This window comes from Candoia aspera, chromosome 7, assembly GCF_035149785.1.
Source record: "Candoia aspera isolate rCanAsp1 chromosome 7, rCanAsp1.hap2, whole genome shotgun sequence".
NCBI classification, from domain to species: Eukaryota; Metazoa; Chordata; class Lepidosauria; order Squamata; family Boidae; genus Candoia; species Candoia aspera.
In genome coordinates this window covers 36,457,874-36,482,245 of record NC_086159.1, presented here as the reverse complement: position 1 = coordinate 36,482,245, position 24,372 = coordinate 36,457,874, and the positions used below count along the sequence as shown (strand labels likewise).

General features: G+C 37.7%; 1 protein-coding gene across 1 annotated transcript in view; it reads left to right on the top strand.

Moving 5' to 3' along the window:
- The window catches only part of VEZT (vezatin, adherens junctions transmembrane protein), a 42,690-nt gene extending 27,037 nt beyond the window's left edge, over window positions 1–15,653 (top strand). The window contains exons 7-12 of the mRNA XM_063308871.1: window positions 31–178; window positions 1,760–2,091; window positions 9,634–9,827; window positions 10,759–10,859; window positions 12,932–13,136; window positions 14,452–15,653. Coding sequence (XP_063164941.1) covers window positions 31–178; window positions 1,760–2,091; window positions 9,634–9,827; window positions 10,759–10,859; window positions 12,932–13,136; window positions 14,452–14,975 — 1,504 coding nt within the window. The 3' untranslated portion in view covers window positions 14,976–15,653. The remainder of the gene's footprint in view (window positions 1–30; window positions 179–1,759; window positions 2,092–9,633; window positions 9,828–10,758; window positions 10,860–12,931; window positions 13,137–14,451) is intronic.
- Window positions 15,654–24,372: the final 8,719 nt, after the last annotated feature.

The window sequence follows — 24,372 nt, the reverse complement described above, 5'->3', positions numbered from 1 at the left end:
GTTCTTTAACTGCCTTAACACTAAGTAAACTTACCCACTAAATTCTGAGAGTGACAATGTCACAAACTACATATGTGTGGTACCTTTTAAGGAGCTTGGTCTGGGATTAAATGAAGAGCAAGTGTCAGAAGAAGAAGCATACAATCTCACAGATGGCTTCAGCTTGCCTGCACTAAAGGTAATCTAGTATCATTTCACTGATCATACCATCAACCTATTCTGTCATTGCTTTCAGCCTGTAGCAGCTGAACAAAACCAAATGATCCTGAATTATATTAATTTTAAAGTTTGAAATACATTAGGTTTATATTATTTTTGTAGCTTCCTTTAAATTCATTTGCAGTTCATGCTAAACCATAATATGGTTTAGGTCTGAACAAGCCTAATCATGGCTCATGGCTCTGCCTCTTAGCAGGTGTTCATGGCTTGGTGTACTTGTCATTACAACTTGGGAAGCCTAGCCTTCTGGATCAAACCATGGAAGGAATCCATGATTTTTTCCCCCTTCATTTCTTTCTTTAGCTTGTTATAAGTTCCTGATTTTCACAACATTCTGAATAAACCATGTAGGAATGTGTATAATTTGTTATCCATGCCATTTTACAAGAGGAACCTTTGGGTGCTACTGTCTTTGTTCACAGTTAAGCCATTATGGCATAATGTGCTTTGGGTGGATAAGTATTATTTTGAATGCTTTTATTATGAAAGGGTGTTTTAATTTTCAGTATAAATTGATACAAAAATATATTTTTTAGATTTTTTTTAATCCCACCTTTATTATTTTTATAATACTCCTTCCTCCTCCTATTTTCACCACAACAACAACCCTGTGAGGTGGGTTGGGCTAAGAGAGAGGGACTGGCCCAAGGTCACCCAGCCGGCTTTCACACCTAAGGCAAGACTAAAACTCATGGTCTCCGGTTTCTAGCCCAGCACCTTAACTACCAGACCAAACTGGCTCTCATTTTTTTTCCCCATCTTATTTGCACTATTGTACTAAAGAAACTCAGCATGCAAAATAAATTATAAATAATTTATAATTGACATGGAAGATTATTTCATTTTTATAATGTTGTACAGGTGGTCCTTGGGTTACGACCATTCATTCAGCAATCATTCAAAGTTACGATGGCGCTGAACGAATGAAACTTGTACTTCCAACTGTTGCAGAGTTCCCACAGTGACATAATTGCAATCTTGGTGCTTGGCGCCCACCTCATGATGACATCACAACAAACCGTGATCACATGATCGCGATTTCTGACGTTCCCTGCCACTTTCTCACAAGTAAAGTCAATAGGGAAGCCAGCAAGAAGTCAGAAATTGCAGTCATGTGAAGTCCTCACTTAATGACCCATGCAGTCCTCATTTAATGATGGCAACTAGGACTGCCAGAATTGCCGTTGCTAAGCAATGTCACATGATGTTCCACTTTATGACCGTGTCACTTAGCTATGGCAATTCTGGTCTCAATTGCTGTCATAAACCAAAGACTACCTGTGTAGGGAAGTATTAAATCCCTGCCCCAAAAGAATTAGCCTTTGGGGGGGGGGGAAATAGGATTAAAGGGGTTAACACAGTTCTAACGGCTAGATCAATGCTTAATCCAGGATAAATTGTTTAATTTAGATTATTTAAAATATTTCTGCTCTGCCTCTCCCATCATTCAAGATAATTTGACTGTAATTGATTTGCTTAAACATACTGTTCGAGGAAAATAGGAAAAATAAGATAACAATAAATTTCTTTTGTTTCTTAGGTTTTATTTCAGCTTTGGGTTGGTCAAAGTTCTGAATTCTTTAGGCGACTACTTCTTCTCTTATCTCCCTCTAATGCATCTCTCAAGAGCCTGATTACACCAGAACGTTTGCCTCGTTATATCTTTTCTGATGTAACTCAAGGTCTGCCACATGCTCATGCTGCTTGCTTAGAAGAACTTAAACGGAGTTATGAATTTTACCGGTATTTTGAAACACATCATCAGTCTTATTTGGAACGTCCAGTCAAAGCTAAACCAAAATCAGGAGAACTAAGCCATCTCCATACTGCTGTGCGCAGTTTGCAGCTCCATCTAAAAGCCTTACTGAATGAGTAAGTTAAAAATAGGAATATTTGTCATAGTTTTAATTCAAGTTTTAGTTGTTGAACTTTTAAAAAAATAATTTAGCACCATTTTGTAACGATTATTGGTGGAGATAGTTACTGTTTTACCTTCCATTCTTGTTACTCTTATTCTAAGTTAATCAAACAATCTACAGTCAGGACCAGAAATATGGGAACAAGGGTAACTGTTTTGGCATTTGGCCTCTGTACACCACCACACTGAAGTACACCCAGATGGGAGCGAAGTCGGGATTTTCAGCTATAATTCAAGGGGTTTGACAAAAGTGGGGCACTAACCATTCAGGAAGTACAGCCAGTGGCATACACATACACCCATTGTTGGTGGCTCATAAGTAATGAAACAAACCAACATCATTACAAACATCAGGATCGCCTTTAATACCTGGATGAAAATCCTTTGCAGTCAATGACTGCCTGAAGTCTGGAACCCATGGACATGACCAAATGCTGAGTCTCCTCCCTTGAGATGCTTTGCCAGGCCTTCAGCTGCTGCTTGTTTGTGGGTCTTTCTGCCTTCAGTCTTGTCTTCAGTAGTGAAAAGCATGCTCTATTGGGTTGAGATCAGGTGACTGACTTGGCCATTGAAGAACATCCCACTTCTTTGCCTTGAGAAACTCTTGGGTAGCTTTTGCTGTATGTTTTGGGTCATTATCCATCTGCAATATGAAACGGCGTCCTATCAGTTTGGCAGCATTTGGCTGAATCTGAGCAGAAAGTATAGCCCTATACGCTTCAGAATTCATCCTGCTGCTTTTATCAGCAGTCAGGTCTTCAATAAACACCAGTGAGCCGGTTCCATTGGCAGCCATATATGCTCATGCCATAACACTGCCTCCACCTTGTTTGACAGATGATGTGGTATGCTTTGGATCATAAGCTGTTCCTTTCCTTCTCCATACTTTTCTCTTCCCATCATTCCGGTGCAAGTTAATCTAGGTTTCATCAGTCCAAAGAATCTTATCCCAGAACCGGGCAGGCTTTTTTAGGTGTTTGCTGGTAAAGTCTAATCTGGCCTTTCTGTTTTTGAGCATTACCAGTGTTTTGCACCTTGTTGTGAAGCCTCTGTATTTACATTCATAAAGCTGTCTCTTGACTGTAGATGTTGACAATGACATGCCTACCTCAAGAGCATTCTCGACCTGGCTAGATGTTGTGAAAGGGCTCCTCTTCACCATGAGCAGAATTCTGTGGTCATCCACTTTAGTTGCCTTCCGTGGTCTTCCAGGCCTTTTGCTGTTGCTGAGCTTGCCAGTTAATTCCTTCTTTTTCAGGATGTTCCAAACTGTTGTATTGGCCGCTCTCAATGTTTTTGCTATCTCTCTGATGGGGTTATTTTGTTTTCTCAGCCTAACGATGGCCTCCTTCACTCGCATGGACACCTCTTTGGACCTCATGTTGAGAGTTCCAGTGAACAGCTACCAAATGCAAATGTAACACTCAGAACCACCTCCAGCCTTTTACTTGCTTGATTGGTCATGGGGTACCCAGGAAACAGGCCACACCTGGCCATGCAGCTGCTGGTCAGCCATTCGTTCCATTACTTATGAGCCACCAACGATGGGTGTGTGTGTATGCCACTGGCTGTACTTCCTGAATGGTTAGTGCCCCACTTTTGTCAAACCCCTTGAATTACAGCTGAAAGTCCTGACTTCACTTCCATCTGGGTGTGTTTCCTTTCAACTTCAATGTGGTGGTGTACAGAGGCCAAATGCCAAAACAGTTACCCTTGTTCCCATATTTCTGGTCCTGACTGTAATTAATAAATATTTTTTTCTTCTATGTGTGAGACTTGTGCGTGCTTGATGGATTACTACTGACAGGCAATTATTTGAGTCCACTGAAGAAGCCCAAATGTAGTACTTTTGTTCAACCGCTTTTTCTGTGGTCAGATACATCAACAGTATAGTTGATGTTTACCCTTCAGAATTATTTCAAAAACATTTGTTAGTATCAGCCTTTTTCATCACAGGGAACTGACAGTACAACTCTGTGCCTGCCTGCTTAGAGGTCAGTCCCACTGAATTTAACAGAACTTTCTCTGAAATTATGTATCATACACTTCTGCAGGTATCAACAATTATTTTTATGTAATGTATATAATGACAGCCAGTTTGACATAGTGATTAAAGACACCAGGCTAGGAACCCAGAGACCATGAGTTCTAGTCCTGCCTTAGGCACAAAGCTGTTCACCCTTTCTCGGCCCTAGGAAGAAGGCAGTAATGAACTGCTTCGAAAAATGTTGCCAAGAAAACTGCATGGACTTGTCCAGGTAGTCACCATGAGTCAAGATTGACTCAAAGGCACACACACAAAAAGAGTAATGGACAAAATGGATGAAAATTTTAAAGGTATATTATTAATGTTATAAACAAGATTGCTTGAATATGAGAACACTAAAATCTCATATGATTTTATACCTTTACTTTAATTGTTTATTTTTTAAAATAAAAAATTACTTTTTTATTTAAAAGTATGGCAGGTGTTACATTGCTGACCACTTAGTTGAACCCTCTCATGATTCAAACAAGATGGACATGACACTTTAAAAAAGATCAAAGGAAGTGAGATAAAGCCCCTCCATATACAGAGAAAATATACAGTAGTTCTTCATTTTGCTAGGAATTTATGGATTTATTTCTAGCCTTTCTGGAAAACCTAGTTCATAATCAATATGTATTAGAAGAGCAAAAAATGCTACTTTGAGTGCTTGCATTAATTTTCTAAAATTTGTTTTACATTTTAAGCCCTTCTCAGTGATTTTTGTATTGATTGATTATGTTCCATCAAGTTGGTGTCAACTCTTTGCAACCACACAGATAGATTTTCTCCATGACAATCTGTCCCTAACTTGGTCCTTCAGTTCTTCCAGCAGAGCACCCATTGCCACTGTAACTGAGTCCATCCACCTTGCTGCTGGTCGTCATCTTCTCTTTTCTTCACCTTTCCCAGCATTAGAGCCTTCTCCAGAGACCTAGGTGTTGACATTTGTCCAAAAAAGGATAATTTGACCCTGGTCATTTGTGCCTCGAGTGAGAACTCTGGGTTGATTTGTTTGATGTTCCATTGTTTTGTTTTCTTGGCTGTCCACAGTATTCTCAGGAGTCTTCTCTAACACCATAGTTCAAAAGTGTCAATACTTGCCCTCTCCTGCTTCAAAGTTGAACTTTCACTTCCATAGGGTGTCACAGGAAATACTATCACTTGTATTATTCTGATCTTTGGAGGTATAGACACATCATGGCATCTGAATATCTTTTACAAGGCCTTCATGGTTGCTCTACAAAATGCTAGTCTGTAGAATGTGTATTTCTTTACTGCTTGTTCCTTTACTGTTCATGGTTGATCCTAAAAGGCATAGGCTTTTGGTATATTACCAAACTGGTATCTTCTTATTTACCATAAAAGTTGATTTTGAGTTGATCATCTTACATATGCAACTTCCTATGGTTGTTCGTACACAGGTTCATACATATGCAACTTTTTATGGTTTATTGTGATGAGAATGAATCACCACAAGTGTTAGGGTTATATGCTTTCCCTTTCCTTTTGTAGTAGACCTCTTAGGAGATTAAATGTTTTTTTTAACATTTTTAATCAATTTATTTTTTCAGATGTAGTTACTTTTTTAGATACAGTTTCTTTGAAACAGCATAACTCCAGTAGGTTTTGAAGTTAGCTTTTTAAAAAAAGGATAGGAATAATTATAGAGTTGTGTCATCTCCCTCCAATATAGTATGCCCAAATGCCAAACTGTCTTGTATGGTAATAAATAATTAAGTGAAAAAAATTGATCTTGTTCCAGAATAGAAAGGTAGGGGAATGCATAAGTCCAAAACTCAATATAACTGATTTCCACCATTATAAACAATAAAATATTATGATATACTATTAACTCCATGATATGGTTTTCTGCTTCAGCAAAGGATCATTACCTTGTCGTGGTGCTGGAGCTTGAGCACCTCAATGATGCCATGAGCTAAACCGTGAAGGGCCACCCAAGATGGGAAGGTCATGACAGAGAGGTCAGACTAAATGCGATCCCTGGGGAAGGTAATGGCAACCCACCCCAGTATTCTTGCCGTGAAAACTAAATAGATCAGTACAACCAGAGATATGTCGGTATACCATCAGAAGATGAGACCCCCAGGTCGGAAGATGGTCAAAATGCTACTGGGGAGGAACAGAGGATGAGTTCAACTAGCCCCAGACGTGATGACGCAGCTAGCTCAAAGCCGAAAGGACGGCTAGCGGCCGACGGTGCTGGTGGTGAACGGCGAATCCGATGTTCTAACGATCAACACACCTTTGGAATCTGGAATGTAAGATCTATGAGCCAGGGCAAATTGGATGTGGTTATTGGTGAGCTGTCAAGATTAAAGATAGACATTTTGGGTGTCAGTGAACTGAAATGGACTGGAATGGGCCACTTCACATCAAATGACCACCAGATCTACTACTGTGGACAAGAGGACCACAGAAGAAATGGAGTAGCCTTCATAATTAATCGTAAAGTGGCTAAAGCAGTGCTTGGATACAATCCAAAAAACAATAGAATGATCTCAGTTCAAATTCAGGGCAAGCTGAACATCGAACATCACAGTGATCCAAATATACGCCCCAACCACAGATGCTGAAGAAGCTGAAGTAGAGCAGTTCTATGAGGATCTGCAGCACCTACTGGACAACACGCCTAAAAGAGATGTTATTTTCATCACGGGAGACTGGAATGCTAAGGTGGGCAGTCAAATGACACCTGGAATTACAGGTAAGCATGGCCTGGGAGAACAAAATGAAGCAGGACATAGGCTGATAGAATTTTGCCAAGACAACTCAATGTGCATAACAAACACTCTCTTCCAACAACCTAAGAGACGGCTTTATACATGGACTCCCCCAGATGGACAACCAGATTGACTACATCCTTTGCAGCCAAAGGTGGCGGACATCTATACAGTCGGTAAAAACAAGACCTGGAGCTGATTGTAGTTAAGATCACGAACTTCGTATTGCATAGGTTAGGATCAGACTAAAGAGATTAGGGAAGACCCACAGATCAGCTAGATATGAGCTCACTAGTATTCCTAAGGAATATGCAGTGGAGGTGAAGAATAGATTTAAGGGACTGGACTTAGTAGATACGGTCCCGGAAGAACTATGGACAGAAGTGCGCAACATTGTTCAGGAGGCGGCAACAAAATACATCCCAAAGAAAGAGAAAACCAAGAAGGCAAAATGGCTGTCTGCCGAGACACTAGAAGTAGCCCAAGAAAGAAGGAAAGCAAAAGGCAACAGTGATAGGGGGAGATATGCCCAATTAAATGCAAAATTCCAGAGGTTAGCCAGAAGAGAGAAGGAATTATTTTTAAACAAGCAATGCGCGGAAGTGGAAGAAGACAATAGAATAGGAAGGACAAGAGACCTCTTCCAGAAAATTAGAAACATCAGAGGTAAATTCCAGGCCAAAATGGGTATGATCAAAAACAAAGATGGCAAGGACGTAACAGAAGAAGAAGAGATCAAGAAAAGGTGGCAAGAATATACAGAAGACCTGTATAGGAAGGATAACAATATCGGGGATAGCTTTGATGGTGTGGTCAGTGAGCTAGAACCAGACATCCTGAAGAGTGAGGTTGAATGGGCCTTAAGAAGCATTGCTAATAACAAGGCAGTAGGAGACGACGGCATCCCAGCTGAACTGTTCAAAATCTTGCAAGATGATACTGTCAAGGTAATGCATGCTATATGCCAGCAAATTTGGAAAACACAAGAATGGCCATCAGACGGGAAAAAATCAACTTATATCCCCATACCAAAAAAGGGAAACACTAAAGAATGTTCAAACTATCGAACAGTGGCATTCATTTCACATGCCAGTAAGGTAATGCTCAAGATCCTGCAAGGTAGGCTTCAGCAATTCATGGAGCAAGAATTGCCAGATGTACAAGCTGGGTTTAGAAAAGGCAGAGGAACTAGAGACCAAATTGCCAATATCCACTGGATAATGGAAAAAGCCAGGGAGTTTCAGAAAAACATCTATTTCTGTTTTATTAACTATTCTAAAGCCTTTGACTGTGTGGACCATAACAAATTGTGGCAAGTTCTTAGTGGTATGGGGATACCAAGTCATCTTGTATGCCTCCTGAAGAATCTGTATAATGACCAAGTAGAACAGTAAGAACAGACCACGGAACAACGGACTGGTTTAAGATTGGGAAAGGAGTACGGCAGGGCTGTATACTCTCACCCTACCTGTTCAACTTGTACGCAGAACACATCATGCAACATGCTGGGCTTGAGGAATCCAAGGCTGGAGTTAAAATCGCTGGAAGAAACCTTAACCATCTCAGATATGCAGATGATACCACTTTGATGGCTGAAAGTGAAGAGGAACTGAGGAGCCTTATGATGAAGGTGAAAGAAGAAAGTGCAAAAGCTGGTTTGCAGCTAAACCTCAAAAAAACCAAGATTATGGCAACCAGCTTGATTGATAACTGGCAAATAGAGGGAGAAAATGTAGAAGCAGTGAAAGACTTTGTATTTCTAGGTGCGAAGATTACTGCAGATGCTGACTGCAGTCAGGAAATCAGAAGACGCTTAATCCTTGGGAGAAGAGCAATGACAAATCTCAATAAAATAGTTAAGAGCAGAGACATCACACTGACAACAAAGGTCCGCATAGTTAAAGCAATGGTGTTCCCCGTAGTAACATATGGCTGCGAGAGCTGGACCATAAGGAAGGCTGAGCGAAGGAAGATCGATGCTTTTGAACTGTGGTGTTGGAGGAAAATTCTGAGAGTGCCTTGGACTGCAAGAAGATCAAACCAGTCCATACTCCAGGAAATAAAGCCAGACTGCTCACTTGAGGGAATGGTATTAAAGGCAAAACTGAAATACTTTGGCCACATCATGAGAAGACAGGACACCCTGGAGAAGATGCTGATGCTAGGGAGAGTGGAAGGCAAAAGGAAGAGGGGCCGACCAAGGGCAAGGTGGATGGATGATATTCTAGAGGTGACGGACTCGTCCCTGGGGGAGCTGGGGGTGTTGACGACCGACAGGAAGCTCTGGCATGGGGTGGTCCATGAAGTCGTGAAGAGTCAGAAGCGACTAAAGGAATAAACAACAACAAAAATGGTTTTCTGAGGAGGGAAGAATGACGATTATATCATTTTAATGTATTTTTCCTTTTAACATAGGTTATGCACTAGCTATGATAGGTTGTCTTGCTGCCTTCAGTCACGATGCTATTTGAATTTACCAGTGTAGATTCTTCAGTTCTATACAAAGAAAAATTTTAAGCAACGAGACCCTCTGTTCTGTGATGTACTGTGTTTTTTTTTGCTATGTTTACATTCTGTTTTTGTCTTAATAGGCTAATAACCTTTGTTCATGAGTCAACACTATTAAGTATCTTTTAAGGGTTATATCCCAGTACAGCCCAACTGTGATTTTCCCCGTATTTTTTCTGAAATACTTGTCTGAGATTTTCTTCTTTTTTTCTTTACAGAATGATAATTCTTGAGGATGAACTTGAGAAGGTTATGAATTCCAAGGAAAGCCCAGAATTAACTTGGGAGGCCTACCAAATTGTAGATCAAAAATTGAAAATGATTCAACCTCACATGCATGCTAGCAATAGTTGCTGGGAAGAGGCTATTTCTCAGGTGGAAAAAATGGTTCGAAGAAATTCAGATAAAAAAGGTATATCGTTTTCACAGGATATGATGCATATAACAGAAATTGAGGCAGATTTAGGGCAGAAGAATCTATAGAGCCACATTGTTTGGGTTAGATCTAAAAGGAAGGGCCCTCACTTCTGATGAGTGTGTGTATGTATGCATGCACAGGATATATCAACTGACATTAGGATATAATTAAAACATAGTACTCACTATGTGAAGGCATTTATGGGAAATTTTCTTTGCAGGTAAAACTATAAAATAATAGGCATCTACTAATGATCTAATCCTAGCTAGACCTAGCTATGTGGCAGTTGGGTTATAATTTCATCAAGGGGCTTAATCTGAGGGAATGTATAGCATTCTGATTGATTAATTTTAAATTCAATTGCATATTTGTACTCTGGGCAATTCAGATGATGATGATAAACCTTTTTGCTACAGATAACAATTTGAATGGTATTTTATTTTTCAAAGCAATTCTATATTAATATTTATGTATTGACAAATAATTAGGAATCTTGCATTTACCATTCCTCCTGCAGTAATAGATTTGCTGAATTAGGATGTTCTTAAGTTACTAAGATACAACACACACAAGTCTTTAATCATGTATAGAGCCCATTGTTCTCTTCACTGGGATCACAATTCAGCCAGGAAGATCAATTTAAGAACAAGCTGGGATATTAAATTAAAAGTCATAATGCACTATACAGCCTTTTGGGTGAGCTTTCCTGGATTTTAGTCCAGTGCCTTTAACTACTACATTAAACTGGCTCTCATAAAGTCTAATTAAAGGATACTAATTCTGATTACTGTACTTTGAAAAACGGGAATAAAACAGGAACAATTATGGATCATACTAAAGTCTGATCATAGGATCTCCTTAAGAAAACATTTGTACATCATTATTCCAAACATTCCAATCTTGCTATATACCTTTCTACTTCCAGGTAAATCTGAACCATCTTGTGAAAACAAGCATTGTACTATGATACCTTTAATACAGCCAGCTGTGCATATAGAAGACAAAGACCCTATTCCTGAAGAACAGGTAAACGTAGTATAGAATATTAGAAAGGTATTATTCACAAAATAAAATTTAAATATTATTTTTCATTCAATACTGATTTTTTCTAATGAAAAGAAAAACACTGCTGATAACTGCCATAATTTTTTGCAATGCACTTTTTGTTTTTGTTTTTTTGGTGGGGAGAGGGAATAAGTATGTTATCAATGGACTACCTATTTGTCAGTTTGCATTCTGTCTTTCTGTTCAACTCATGAACAGTACTGTGTAACACATCAAGCCCCAGAATTTCTCATCTTTTGTGCAACAAATAACTTCCTACTCAGATGGTAGTGCAGAGGGAATATCACATTTTGTGTGGAAAAGAGACAAATCTCACTTAATATTTTATTTTGCACTATTTACAAATATTTGCAACAAGTATTGCCAGTTCTCTGCCTTGGATTTTTTTTTTTAAAAATTGCACTTCAAATATTCAGAGTTAGAGTCCCTAAATGAAATATGTTTCAGTAATGCCACTTCATGTAGCTCTCTACTTCACAAAATTCTAAAGAAATATTCACCCTTCCAAACTGGAACCTAAACTACAGGATGGTACTACAGGCAGTCCTTGTTTAGTGACTGCCTCGTTTAGTTACCGTTTGCAGTCACAATAGTGATGAAAAAGTAACTTTAGGACCAGTCCTCACATTTACAACCTTCGCAGGTCTGTAAAGCAAAGGAAAGCTGAAGTAAGATAAGCTTAGTCATGGTTTTACTTAGCGACCACTTCACTTAACAGCCAATCAACAGGATAGAAATGGTTATCAGTTCCCTTTTATGACCTGTTAACGTTTTCTATATCTTAGCAAAGAAATAAGTGTTGCTGCTAGTACCACTGAATAGTGTTTTAAAAGGATTATAATATTAATGCCAGTTAAATGACATACTTATTGCCAGGATTGAGGGTAAAAGATTGGGCATTTTTTTTAATGTTGGATGTAAATTGTGATAGTAATAGAGGAACATAATTTATTTAAAGAATTAAAAATAGTGAACAATCTTTCAAGTAGATTGTTTTATAATTTCATTCATTGGAAATTCTGTAGTCTGCATCTGTGTATCTGTATTATAGAAATGTGAACACAGACAACTGAACTGAATTTAGCTTACCTTGACTATTACTGGAGCCATCTGCCAGTTTGGGGTAAGGTATTATCAATACACAGATGATTCTCAGCTGTTTTTTTTCAAACCCTGGGCCAAATAGAATTTATGGTAGAAGTCCTTATTCAGTGGCTACGGGCTTGAATGAATGAATGAATGAGGAAAATCAGGCTCAGGCTCAGACTCAACCCAAACAAGATGGAGTGATTGTTAATTCAGAAGCCTACTAATTCCAGATACTGTAAGATAATACCAATTTTGACTCTCAGTAGGGTTGTGCTCTCCTGGTGAGATAGGCCAACAACTAAGAGGTTCTTCTAGTCTCAGATCCTGAAGTAGGATGTAGGAGCTGTGGCAAGGAGGGCTTTTGCCCAACTTCAGTTGGTACACTGATTGCAGCCTTACAGGGAACAGGATGCACTGAGGGTAGACTCTCATGCCCTTGTCATCTTGCAATTGGATTGTTGTAAATTGCTCCATTTACAACATGGGAGGTGTTCTTGAAGACTACCTGAAAACTGCAGCTTGTTAAAAAATACAGGGGCCCATGTGCTTACTGGGCACTGCGAACTGCCATGTTATATCACTGCTGTGGGAGATACATTGGTTTACAGGTGTATTTCTGAGTGGAATTCAAAGTGCTGGTTACTACCTATAAAGCCCTAGATGGGCATCTAACTCCAGGATAATGGAGGATACTTCATATTATATTAGATATTTACTTATATTGCTTTTATTACCTAGATGATGTACATTGCCTAGAATCCTTATGGATTAAGATGATACATAAATTCCAGGAATAAGTATTTCAGAAAATTCCTTTGGAATTTTAATTACACTTGGTATCCATTTCTTTAAAATACAAATTAATAGATGATCAGGAATGTTAATACTTTGCAGGATATGGCAATATGTAGCTCAAACCAGGTATTTGTTGACTTTTTCTTCAGGAACTTGAAGCATATGTTGATGATACAGATATTGATGAGTGTAAGAGAGATGACTTTTATTGCTTTTCTCTGGAAGACAGACAGAGACAAAAACGTGAAAGAGAAGAATCCAAGAGAGTGCTACAGGAACTAAAATCTGTGCTGGGATTTAAAGCTTCAGAGGCAGAAAGACAAAAGTGGAAACAACTGCTATTTAGTGATCAAGGTAGATGATGATGATGATGATGATGATGATGATGATGATTTCAAGCAATATATATGCAACTATCTTTGATATAGATGGAGGTTTTGATGATCAGATCAGGAGCAGTGCCTTGGATATCCTATGGTACTGTAATACCGGAGTATTACCATTATATACTATGCCACTGGTATTTATCTTTCTGTAGATGATTGGAATTTGCTTCCCACTGCTAGGGAAAAAGCACCTTTCAGGGTCCTACAGTTAAGCACATTAGGAGTTATCAGTATATATAGGAAATACATAAATTTTACTTTTTATTCCAGAGAATAATACTAATACTTCTACAAGCAGAGAATACAAAGTAAAGAAAGGTTTTGGTGCAATAATTCAGCTTTGTTCCATTCACTAATGTTTTTTGTAGTCTAGATTTGCACAATGGTCAAAATGATGTTATTCTCATAAATTGAAGGCAGGCAACATTTTTGCAGCCCAGATGTGCACTTAAAAAAAAATTCTGCAGGGTGAAAATGCAGCAATCTGAGATAGCTGAATTTGGGTGGGTTTTTTTTTTTAACCGTTGACAGAGACATTGCTTTCACCAAATGGAAAAGGAATTGAACTATTTTTAATTTTGGTGGTATATTCCTAGCAGGGACTGCAAAAGAGAGTTTTGTAGCCACATGCAGCCTATGGATTCCCCATCACAATCTTAAAGAATCCTTTATATAAATTACACCAATAATATGTATATTGAAGTACAAGGACTGGTTTTAATTCATTATCTTAGAGATAAAAGATTACTGAGACTAGAAATGTATATGTCAGAATTTTTAGTTCCATGTAAAAATGGTCAAGAAAATTGGCATTAAAATGTGGGACAATAAGTGGTGGGTTTGTCTGGGAAAAAGTAAGGGTTTTTTTCCCTGTTTTTCCTTTTTTTCCAATTCCTTCTTTATCCAGTTTTTTTGAAAACTTTTCTGAGGGACCAAAACAATGATTTGCAAATATCAAATTATAATGTTAAATCATGATGTATTTGCAGTCTTCATTTACATAGCAAATTGTTCCGATGTGAACCTATTTGAATTTATATTTTGTAAATTAATGAATTTGTGATCATTAGAAGATTTCTGAATGATTTAATCTGATTACATACAAGAAATTTATACAGTTTATCTTGTTCAGTTATTTCTTGAGAAGAAATATGATTTACAGCATTTACAGTCTTACATCCTCTGTATAAAATACAAAATTTATTTATTCTTTAAAAACTTAAAGCAAAAACATTGTACAGTTGGTTACTTGGAGTAGTCATTTTATTTTCCTCTTTACTAAGCTGCAGTGAAAACTTTGCCTACTTCAGAGGACTCTGTACCAAATTTGGGATTACTTGAGAATTCAGACACAGACAAGCAGGATTGTAGCAAAAATGAGAATCTGGAAGAAACTGTTTCTGACCACAAAATGAAAGCCCCCAACACTGAAAAAGGTAGGATGGAATATTTATTTGATGGACCTGAAGTGACTGAAAATGATGTTGCCACTGCTGCCTCACCAGAAGTTGAAAAAAGAACATGCTCCCAGTGCAATGGAGAAGGTGAAGAATCTAAACTAAGTGCTGTGGATAGAATAAATGTGATATACCCATCTGAAAATATTACGGTACAGTCTTCCATGAAACAAAGGTTGGCTGAGCTCCATATATCCACAGATTTTAATTTCACATCAGGTCTAGCAGCACAGGTTGCTGCTAAATCCCTCACATTTAGAACCATGAAAGAACAGACGTTTGGAGAAGACGAGGAGGTAATGGAAATTCAGGAGAATGAGGACATTTTGGAAAAAAAAGAAAATACATGACTGAAAATGAAATATTGTAAAGCTCACTTTAAATTTGCTTTGCTGATTTAAACACATAGAAAACAAGGTAAGAGACACAAGAAAATCAGAATTTATCAATGGATGACAAGAGATGTGTATATCTATTGTTAAAATCATGTTATTTAGTTGGCATTTACTAGACTTTTGAAATATATACAAATGCAAATACAAGCCAGGTTCAAGGTGTACAGTACAGTACTCACTGATGCCAGAGATGACTGAGTGTTTTTATTAATATTTTATTTATTTATATTATGAGGATTTTTTTCTAACAGAAAATTACTTGTCATTTCCTTAATAGCAGCATTAATTTAAATGAAAATACTTGAAACATTATTTCACAGTTTTTTGTGATTCTCTGTGCCAGCTTCATCTGTTAGTTCTGCTTTATATCACTAGCTTTTGTTGATCCATTGCATCATCAGGGTTCCAGACTAAGATGTATCCTATTGAATTAAAAAGTCACATCCATTATTGGTGTATGATAGCGGAGGATTAAATCATTTGCATATGTTAACTTCTGACTGGAGGAAATAATTTGAATTTGTCATGTATTTACAACATTTCTCTATACTCCAGAAATTTCAACCTATTCCTTGTGATAACCACTCATTTCCCTATTTGTACATGGGAGAAATTAAACAAGTTTTGAACCAGTACTTCCTCTGGCGTTCTGTTCATTTCTTTGATAAATAAAAGTTTCTTCCATAAACTAATACTAATACTTGATTATAGTTGTTTACGTATCTACTTTGCTTCTATATTGTATCATATACTCTATTCAGGTAACTCAATTTCTTTTATTTTTAGTCTGAGTATTACAGATTAGTAAGTATTGAACACTATTAATTGTCAGTAAACAACATCAGAGCTTTTTGCTAAATGTAAGTTTAGAGCCTAACAGTGCATACTGTATCAATTACATCTTTAAGAGCAAGTAAGGTTAGATTTGGTTTGTATCAATAACGAGTAAAGTCAGCAATTGCCAAATATCCACTTTTATTAAAGTAATTAATCAGATGGGCTTACGATAAATTATGCTTAGTTCTCATTTTTTCTTAGTAGAATTATAGAAGACTAATTTCTGTCTTAAACTTGGAAACTACTTTATATTTTGTGAACCACCTTTATATTTATCAAAACTCCCTGTATGTTTAAAAATCAGGAGAACATATGCAATTTCTTGTTACCTTTCCTACCTTCTTTTGGTAACAATGGATTGACAACTGGATACTTGTAAAAAAAATACATACACCAATCTCTAATTAAAAATGGCAACATATCATTCAGTGTCTTCTCTAGTCTTCAGCATAAACCAGTTATGTTGTGAAATGAGGCTATGAGGCATATCAGTATTAAATTCTAAAAAACTTAAAAGTTTTCCTTTTTTTTTTTCCCAAGGGAAAAATTACTATTTAGAACAAAAAGGAAATATATCCAATACTTTAACAAAATGTTAAAGATAAAAATATATATTTATGTGTAGCAATACATTAAATAATGTGATACATTTGCAAAAATATAAAATATAACTTCTTTGACTTAATTCTTACAAATTACAGATATTCCCCACGTTGCATTTTGTAGCTCTTCACCAAGATATTTTAGGCTAAAATGCTAAACACGTTTTCCAAGGAGTAACTAGAAGTATTGGATTGATATAAGTCAATTTTTCTACCTTGGAATAACAGAAAAAAATAAAAAATGAAACCATTAATATATGAATACCCCATGGATACAAATGGTTCACCAGGGCTGAAGTTCATTCTGAATTTGAAATGCGGATGTCATAAGAGTGGGGAAGAGGGATGACTAGAGTGCCTTTTGATCTACTTTTCCATTTCACAAGTAGAGCATATATAGATAAGAATCAATGTATATTTCTACTTTTAACAGCATGACAAAATTAGTTACCCTGAGTCCATTTTATACACAGTATATACAAATAGTAAATAAAGCAGATGTTTAACATCATCAAAATGCTAACTCAGTTCAAGTTTTTCCTTGAAAAATCAACTTCAACTGTATGGACTGGGTAATTCAAGATCATGGGTACTTCCTTTCCTTGAATATTTCAAAATAGAAGTTCTGTCAAAATGTGTTTATAAAACATTAAGTTTATAACACAACTGTAAAGCATGCTGTGATTCAGAATTTGATATTTTTTCCTGATGGAAATGCACCATAGAGCCCATAAACTACAGTTTAAACACTAATGTAATAAATGCTGTCATCTGCCAGCAGTGCCCCTCTGGATTCTGACAAACAGGCCAAACTTTGCACAAAATAATTAATAGACACAGATTTAACATCAGGACTGAAAACAAGGACAAAGTTGTATCAGAGCATTTGACCTCCCAGGACATTCCATTACAGATCTCAAAGTAACTGTTTTGGAACGAAAAAGCTTACAGCACAACTGAGCAAGAGCCTGCTAAATACCCATACTGTATATCAGCAAGCTTCAGACTATCTTGGAAGGTTTCAACATTCACAATGTGTTTTTAATGTGTTGTTAATTGTTAAGGTTCTTGTAGTCAGTTTCTGTAATCTGTCTTTCCCTCCCTTTTCCCCCACCTCATCCCAATTTAAATTCCGTATCAGTTTTAGCCACTCCATGCATCAGATGAAGTGAGCTGTATTAAATTACTTTTTAATTCGAACAGTCACTCATACACTTGTTATCTCTCATATAGACTATTGCAATGTGCTCTACATGGGGCTACCCTTGAAAAGTATCCAGAAGCTCCAGCTGGTCCAGAATGCGGCTGCGCAAACTGTTTTTAGTGCCCCCAGAAGAGCACATGTAACACCGCTGCTGCGCGAGCTGCATTGGGTAGCAGTTTGCTTCTGGGTCCAATTCAAGGTATTAGTAATTACCTTTAAAGCCCTACATGGCATGGGGCCAGGTTAACTGAGGGACCACCTCTTCCCCATTACATCAACCCGTCCCGATCGTGCAGAGAGGGCCTGCTGCAGACCCCGTTTGTAAGAGAATTCCATCTGGTGGGGTCCAGGAAGCGGGCCTTCTCTGCAGTAGCTCCCGCCCTGTGGAACATGCTGCCTCCGGAGGTGAGATTGGCCCCATCACTCCCAGCCTTCCAGAAGAACTTGAAAACCTGGTTCTGCCACCTTGCTTGGGGTAGAGAAGGGTAGATCTACATGGGGATGGTTGCTATAGACCACTCCTCTCACGCTTGGACTGTTTTAGATTCTTTTGCCACCTGGATTCTTTATTTTTACCTTTATTTATATTATTTATTATTGTATTTTTATACTGTGTATTTTATGGTTGTTGTTTTTAATCGATTGTTGTAAACTGCCCAGAGTCCCCCGATGGGAGGAGATGGGCAGGGACAAATTAGATAAATAAATAAATAAATAATAAAATGTGTTAGTATGAAAAGTTGCTACAGACTCCTGAGTTTAAACACTTCTGAGTTCAAAATGCTTTTGAAAGTGGAAACCCATAAGGGGAACAGGGTATGGGAAAATTACCCCACAACAACAAAAAAGTTTTCATTTGCATTATAATTAATGTGATTTGGCTCACTGAAAAAAATAAAACATCCAAAAGTTGCTCAAGATTTTCAACAGTGGGCAATTGAACCTCACTCTATCATTCCCTGCAATCACAGTGATCAGGGCTATAGAGCTGTATGCATATATCCAAATAACTGAAATATTTAGTAATTTTCTAAGTGCATAAAGCAAATCATTCAGATTTTCTAGTACCCAGGACTCTAGCATTATTATGATCCCAAATAGAGGATTCAGAGAATAAGAAATAGAAGACAATTATGTGCAAAGTCCCATAACTATTAATGTTAGTTATCATAAATGATCACTAATTAACCACTTTTCAGTGCTGATATTTTTGTCAAAATGTGTGGAGACACAGGGTTGAATCCAGGATTGCTTTGAGTAGTGCTATTGAAATCATGATTTTGAATGTATCATACAGTCATTTCAACAGACTTACTGCAAAGGTAACTTACTCTACATCATCCTTTTAATCAGGCATGGCTGCAGTTAAGTCACTGCAGCACTCAAGTGTAACTGCAGCTCAAATGAGCACCATGAAGAACATTCCCAAATGTATTCTATTTTTTTCCCCTACCTGCATTATTGTTAATCTTCATATTGCTCTCTTTGTATTTTGTTCCACTGTTAAGGCATGCCAAACGATAAAAACTTTAATTCTGACAACTATTTCTTTTTCGTAAGATTCCATCCAGTCTTCCATTACATTCTTAATTTTGTGTTCCAGTTTTCTTAATTCTTAATTAAGCTTTCTTAATTCTCTTAGATATTGAGTTCTTTGACACGGTTTAGATCCCATAGTAGAATTCCAGATACCTTTTTGTTAATACTCCGAGTTAAACCATGAAGTGTGGAATACTTCCATCTAGTACAAAAATATACTTGCTATTACAGTTTTTTTATTACAGTATTACAGTCCTGCATGGTAGACTCCAGCAATTCATGGAGCGAGAATTGCCAGATGTACAAGCTGGGTTTAGAAAAAGCAGAGGAACTAGGGACCAAATTGCCAATATCTGCTGGATAATGGAAAAAGCTAGGGAGTTTCAGAAAAACATCTGTTTCTGTTTTATTAACTATTCTAAAGCCTTTGGCTGTGTAGACCACAACAAATTGTGGTAGGTTCTTAGTGGTATGGGGATACCAAGTCATCTTGTCTGCCTCCTGAAGAATCTGTATAACGACCAAGTAGCAACGGTAAGAACAGACCACAGAACAACCGACTGGTTTAAGATTGGGAAAGGAGTACGGCAGGGCTGTATACTCTCACCCTACCTATTAAACTTGTACGCAGAACACATCATGCGACATGCTGAGCTTGAGGAATCCAAGGCTGAGGTTAAAATTGCTGGAAGAAACATTAACAATCTCAGATATGCAGATGATACCACTTTGATGGCTGAAAGCGAAGAGGAACTGAGGAGCCTTATGACGAAGATGAAAGAAGAAAGTGCAAAAGGTGGGTTGCAGTTAAACCTCAAAAAAACCAAGATTATGGCAACCAGCTTGATTGATAACTGGCAAACAGAGGGAGAAAACGTAGAGGCAGTGACAGACTTTGTATTTCTAGGCACAAAGATTACTGCAGACGCTGACTGCAGCCAGGAAATCAGAAGACGTTTAATTCTTGGGAGGAGAGCAATGACAAATCTCAATAAAATAGTTAAGAGCAGAGACATCACACTGACAACAAAGGTTGTTGTCAGTCCGTACAGTTAAAGCAATGGTGTTCCCAGTAGTAACATATGGCTGTGAGAGCTGGACCATAAGGAAGGCTGAGCGAAGGAAGATCGATGCTTTTGAACTGTGGTGTTGGAGGAAAATTCTGAGAGTGCCTTGGACTGCAAGAAGATCAAACCAGTCCATACTCCAGGAAATAAAGCTAGACTGCTCACTTGAAGGAATGATATTAAAGGCAAAACTGAAGTACTTTGGCCAATAATGAGAAGACAGGAGACCCTGGAGAAGATGCTGATGCTAGGGAGAGTGGAAGGCAAAAGGAAGAGGGGCTGACCAAGGGCAAGATGGATGGATGATATTCTAGAGGTGACAGACTCGTCCTTGGGGGAGCTGGGGTGGCGACAACTGACAGGGAGCTCTGGTGTGGGCTGATCCATGAAGTCACGAACAGTTAGAAGTGACTGAATGAATAAACGACATTACAGTTTAGCAAGGAAAATGTAGGCTGAAATTATTATAACACACTTGATCAACACTGCTTACCAAGGAGTAAGAGGGTGTAGGTGCTCAAGCTATCCTGACACGACTGTGCTTATTTTAGACTAGCTGAATATCTAAATTCTAGATGGGCTCATTATCTTAAGAACTTAAGAATTTGTGGCAATTGTTGTAATTCATTAAGCCTCTTAGATAATATATATATATTGTGCTAACTATCCTTTTCCCTATCTTTCTGGATGTTCTAATTTACTGTATTTGTCCCAGCAGCAACATTTATCACTTATCTATCACATATAATAGTAGTGGCTGAACACAAGATGATAACAAAATTTTGCCTCAGTATCTCCTAAAATGTCTTCTGTTCTTCACTGGGTAAAATAATAGAATCATTTTGTGAAGGGAAAGGGAAAATTGTTGCTAAGTAATACTCTATATCTTTAAAAGTAACAGCTGCCAGAACATTTTCGTTTTAGAGATACGGGTTCATACGGGCACCTGGGCTTTATGGTTTCAAGAGATAGGGGTTGAACACAAGTCAAAAGTATTGAATTGTCAAAAATAAGAGATCCTTTACCTTCAGGGTCCAAAAAGGGTTGGATAGCCATGAGTAAAGCTAGTCTTTTAATGCTGCTGCAGTCACTTGTGAAATGAAGTAGAAATTTGTTCTCATTGGCATCTCGAAATCAGTAATGATTGTTATTGATTTTGTAGATTAGAAAGGTAATGGAGTAGTTTATATACAAGCTTCCATTCTTCACTCCTTGGGAATACTAAAGTGTGTCTAAATGGATATTCTGAAACATCTGAGGATATACAAAATCCCATGTTATATTTATGAATTAATAGTCCACTACAATTTAAGAAAACATTTCAGTTTAAGCACCCCTTAAAATACTCTTTTCCACGAAGCTGGACACCAAGATAACTGCTAATGTCAAGCTTATTTCCATACCAAACCAAGAAAAAAGAAAAAATTAAGCCAGAGGGTGCTAAATCATTATAATGTGGCTGTATAGTGTATATAAATCAGTATCTTAACATGGATATATAGGTTAAGTTTTTAAAAAATACATATCTCTAAGAATGTGAATACTTGGGGAGGCAATGAAAAGGTGTACACACACAAACACACATTTAATTTAACCAGTTTTTGAAAGGGGATCTTAAAGTATAATTTATACAATGTATTCTAGAAGCTAATGGGAACAAGCATATTTAGTAAAAGGTTAATTTGTTTAATATATGATTTGTTTTAATCTGAAGACAACTAAAATATTTACACTGCTTTAAGAAGCCATTTACAAAGATAGCAGATGGACTTGAACCTGGGCCTCCAGTGTCAATCTAACATTTAACCTCTATATCTCACTGACTTTTACTAAATTACCCCATTCTCTATGGCTGACTAGTAATTCAGTGGGTCATCCGAACACAGTTGTAGTAATGTGCATCTTAGATCGGTATGAAACCTGGACATAGAAAAGTAGACAAATACTCAACTCCATAGTTTGAATTTTGTATTCCTTTGAGTAGCCTGTCATTTTCTCTTTTTGACTATTCACTTTGTTCAATGTCCTGGTTTTTTCTTCTCTTCCTGGCACCATCCTTCCCCTTCTTTCAGTGATGATTTTCATCTGTTCTTCAGCCTGTGTATCCTTTTCCCCTATTTCTTAAGTGGATGGTATTATGAAATCCAAAATTCCAACATAGAATAACACAAACAGCTACAAGTCTTATACACCTGTTGTTTCTGCCAAAACAAGTTCTTCAGTTATTATGTGATAAGAAATCAATATTGCATTAAATGAAGAAGTATTTTGCTTATAATTATTCTGATGCTTAAGATCAGTATAAATATAAATTGTAGAAACTATGTTCATTCAGTCATAATGGATGGACAGAGTCAGGGAAAATGTGGGAAAAATAAGTTAGCCCTGCCTTGTGGAAATAAAATTACATTTACTTATTTTAATATTGAATTTCTAATAGCTGCTTTTAAAAAAAAGTTTAGTTGCCTCCTTCTGTAATGTTCTACTCTGTATTTCAGAAAAGCTTTGGACAGATTTAGACGAAACTTCTGTTTCTGACTCTTCGGGGGAAAAGGGAGAAAAAGTAAACAGATGCATGGGTAGACTCAAGGTACAGAATTTCTAGCAGGTTTTGTCCTTTTATTGGACCACTGCAGTTTCAGTAGTTACATCGTAAGCAGCAGAAAACTTGAATTTTTTTCTCCTGGCATAGAGATGCAGCAATTAAGGGAGCATCTTCTGCTGAACTGATGCCTATTACAACATTGATGAAAACACATAATTCCTGCCACAAAATAATGCAACTCTAATGATTGCTTTTAAAAATACAGGTCTGTATTGCTGTTTATTTCGCTTCTAACAGTAATGTGTTAACTGCTAAATTCTCAACTATGTGACAGCTGATGCAGAGGACAAACTGTTCTTCTAGCTGAGCCATTTCCAGTGCGGGGATAGCTTAGTTGCACATCAGCACGGCAGTCTCCAACATTTTCTCCAAGAAACCTTTTCTATTTTATTACCATGAGCAGTCTGTGAAGCTGTGGCTGAGAGAACATTATACAGTGATACGTTGGATATCAGGGATCTGCAGAAGGGGGTCAAAAAAGTCAAGATGGCAGCTACAGCCACATGATCAAAACCCTGTCCATTTTATACAAGCATGAGACAATGGAAAGAAAACATGGAAACAGAACTTTAGTAAGAAAGTATTCTTGAGATTGGTGCTTGTGTGCAAGAAAATAATATATCCATTATGAAGAAAGAGCAAGTCAGGTAAGTATCTGAAGTATAGAGGTTAGAGTCAGAAGAGAACAGAACTGAGAATGGAAGGAAGTGACGAAAGCCCTGAGAATAACTGTCCAATCAATGGGATAGGTAAAGGTAAAGGTTTCCCTTGACGTAAAGTCCAGTCGTGTCTGACTCTAGGGGGCGGTGCTCATCTCCGTTTCTAAGCCTTAGAGCCGGCGTTGTCCGTAGACACTTCCGGGTCATGTGGCCAGCATAACGACACGGAACACCATTACCTTCCCGCCGAAGCGGTACCTATTGATCTACTCACATTTGCATGTTTTCAAACTGCTAAGTGAGCAGGAGCTGGGACTAGCAACAGGAGCTCACCCCGCCGCGCGGTTTCGAACCGCTGACCTTCCGATCCGCAGCTCAGCGGTTTAACCCGCAGCGCCACCGCGTCCCCAATCAATGGGATACACATTACATATAGACATGCAAAGACTTGTAGACAGGCACAGAGTCCTACTGCTAATTATCTCTACTGTACATATATTTCCCCAGTAATCAATAGGTTTAAAGAAAATCAAACTTTGCCTTATACTGAAGGGGCCAATATGCCAAGTAAAGACAAAGAAAATTAACTATACATGCCTCTGCCAGATGGATCAGAAGGTATTAGCTGCCCAACTCCAGTATTATTATAAAACAGTGCCAGATACTCATCCCAAAGGAATAAGTAAACAAAACAATGAAGTTCTTTCTGGCAATTGTTTGAAAAGATACAAGATCTTTTGTTTTGAAACTTACACATTTTTTATTCCTCAGTCTTATTGACATGTTGAAATAAGGTTACCACCAGGTATGAACAAACAGGCAACTCAGTTTTCAAGAAA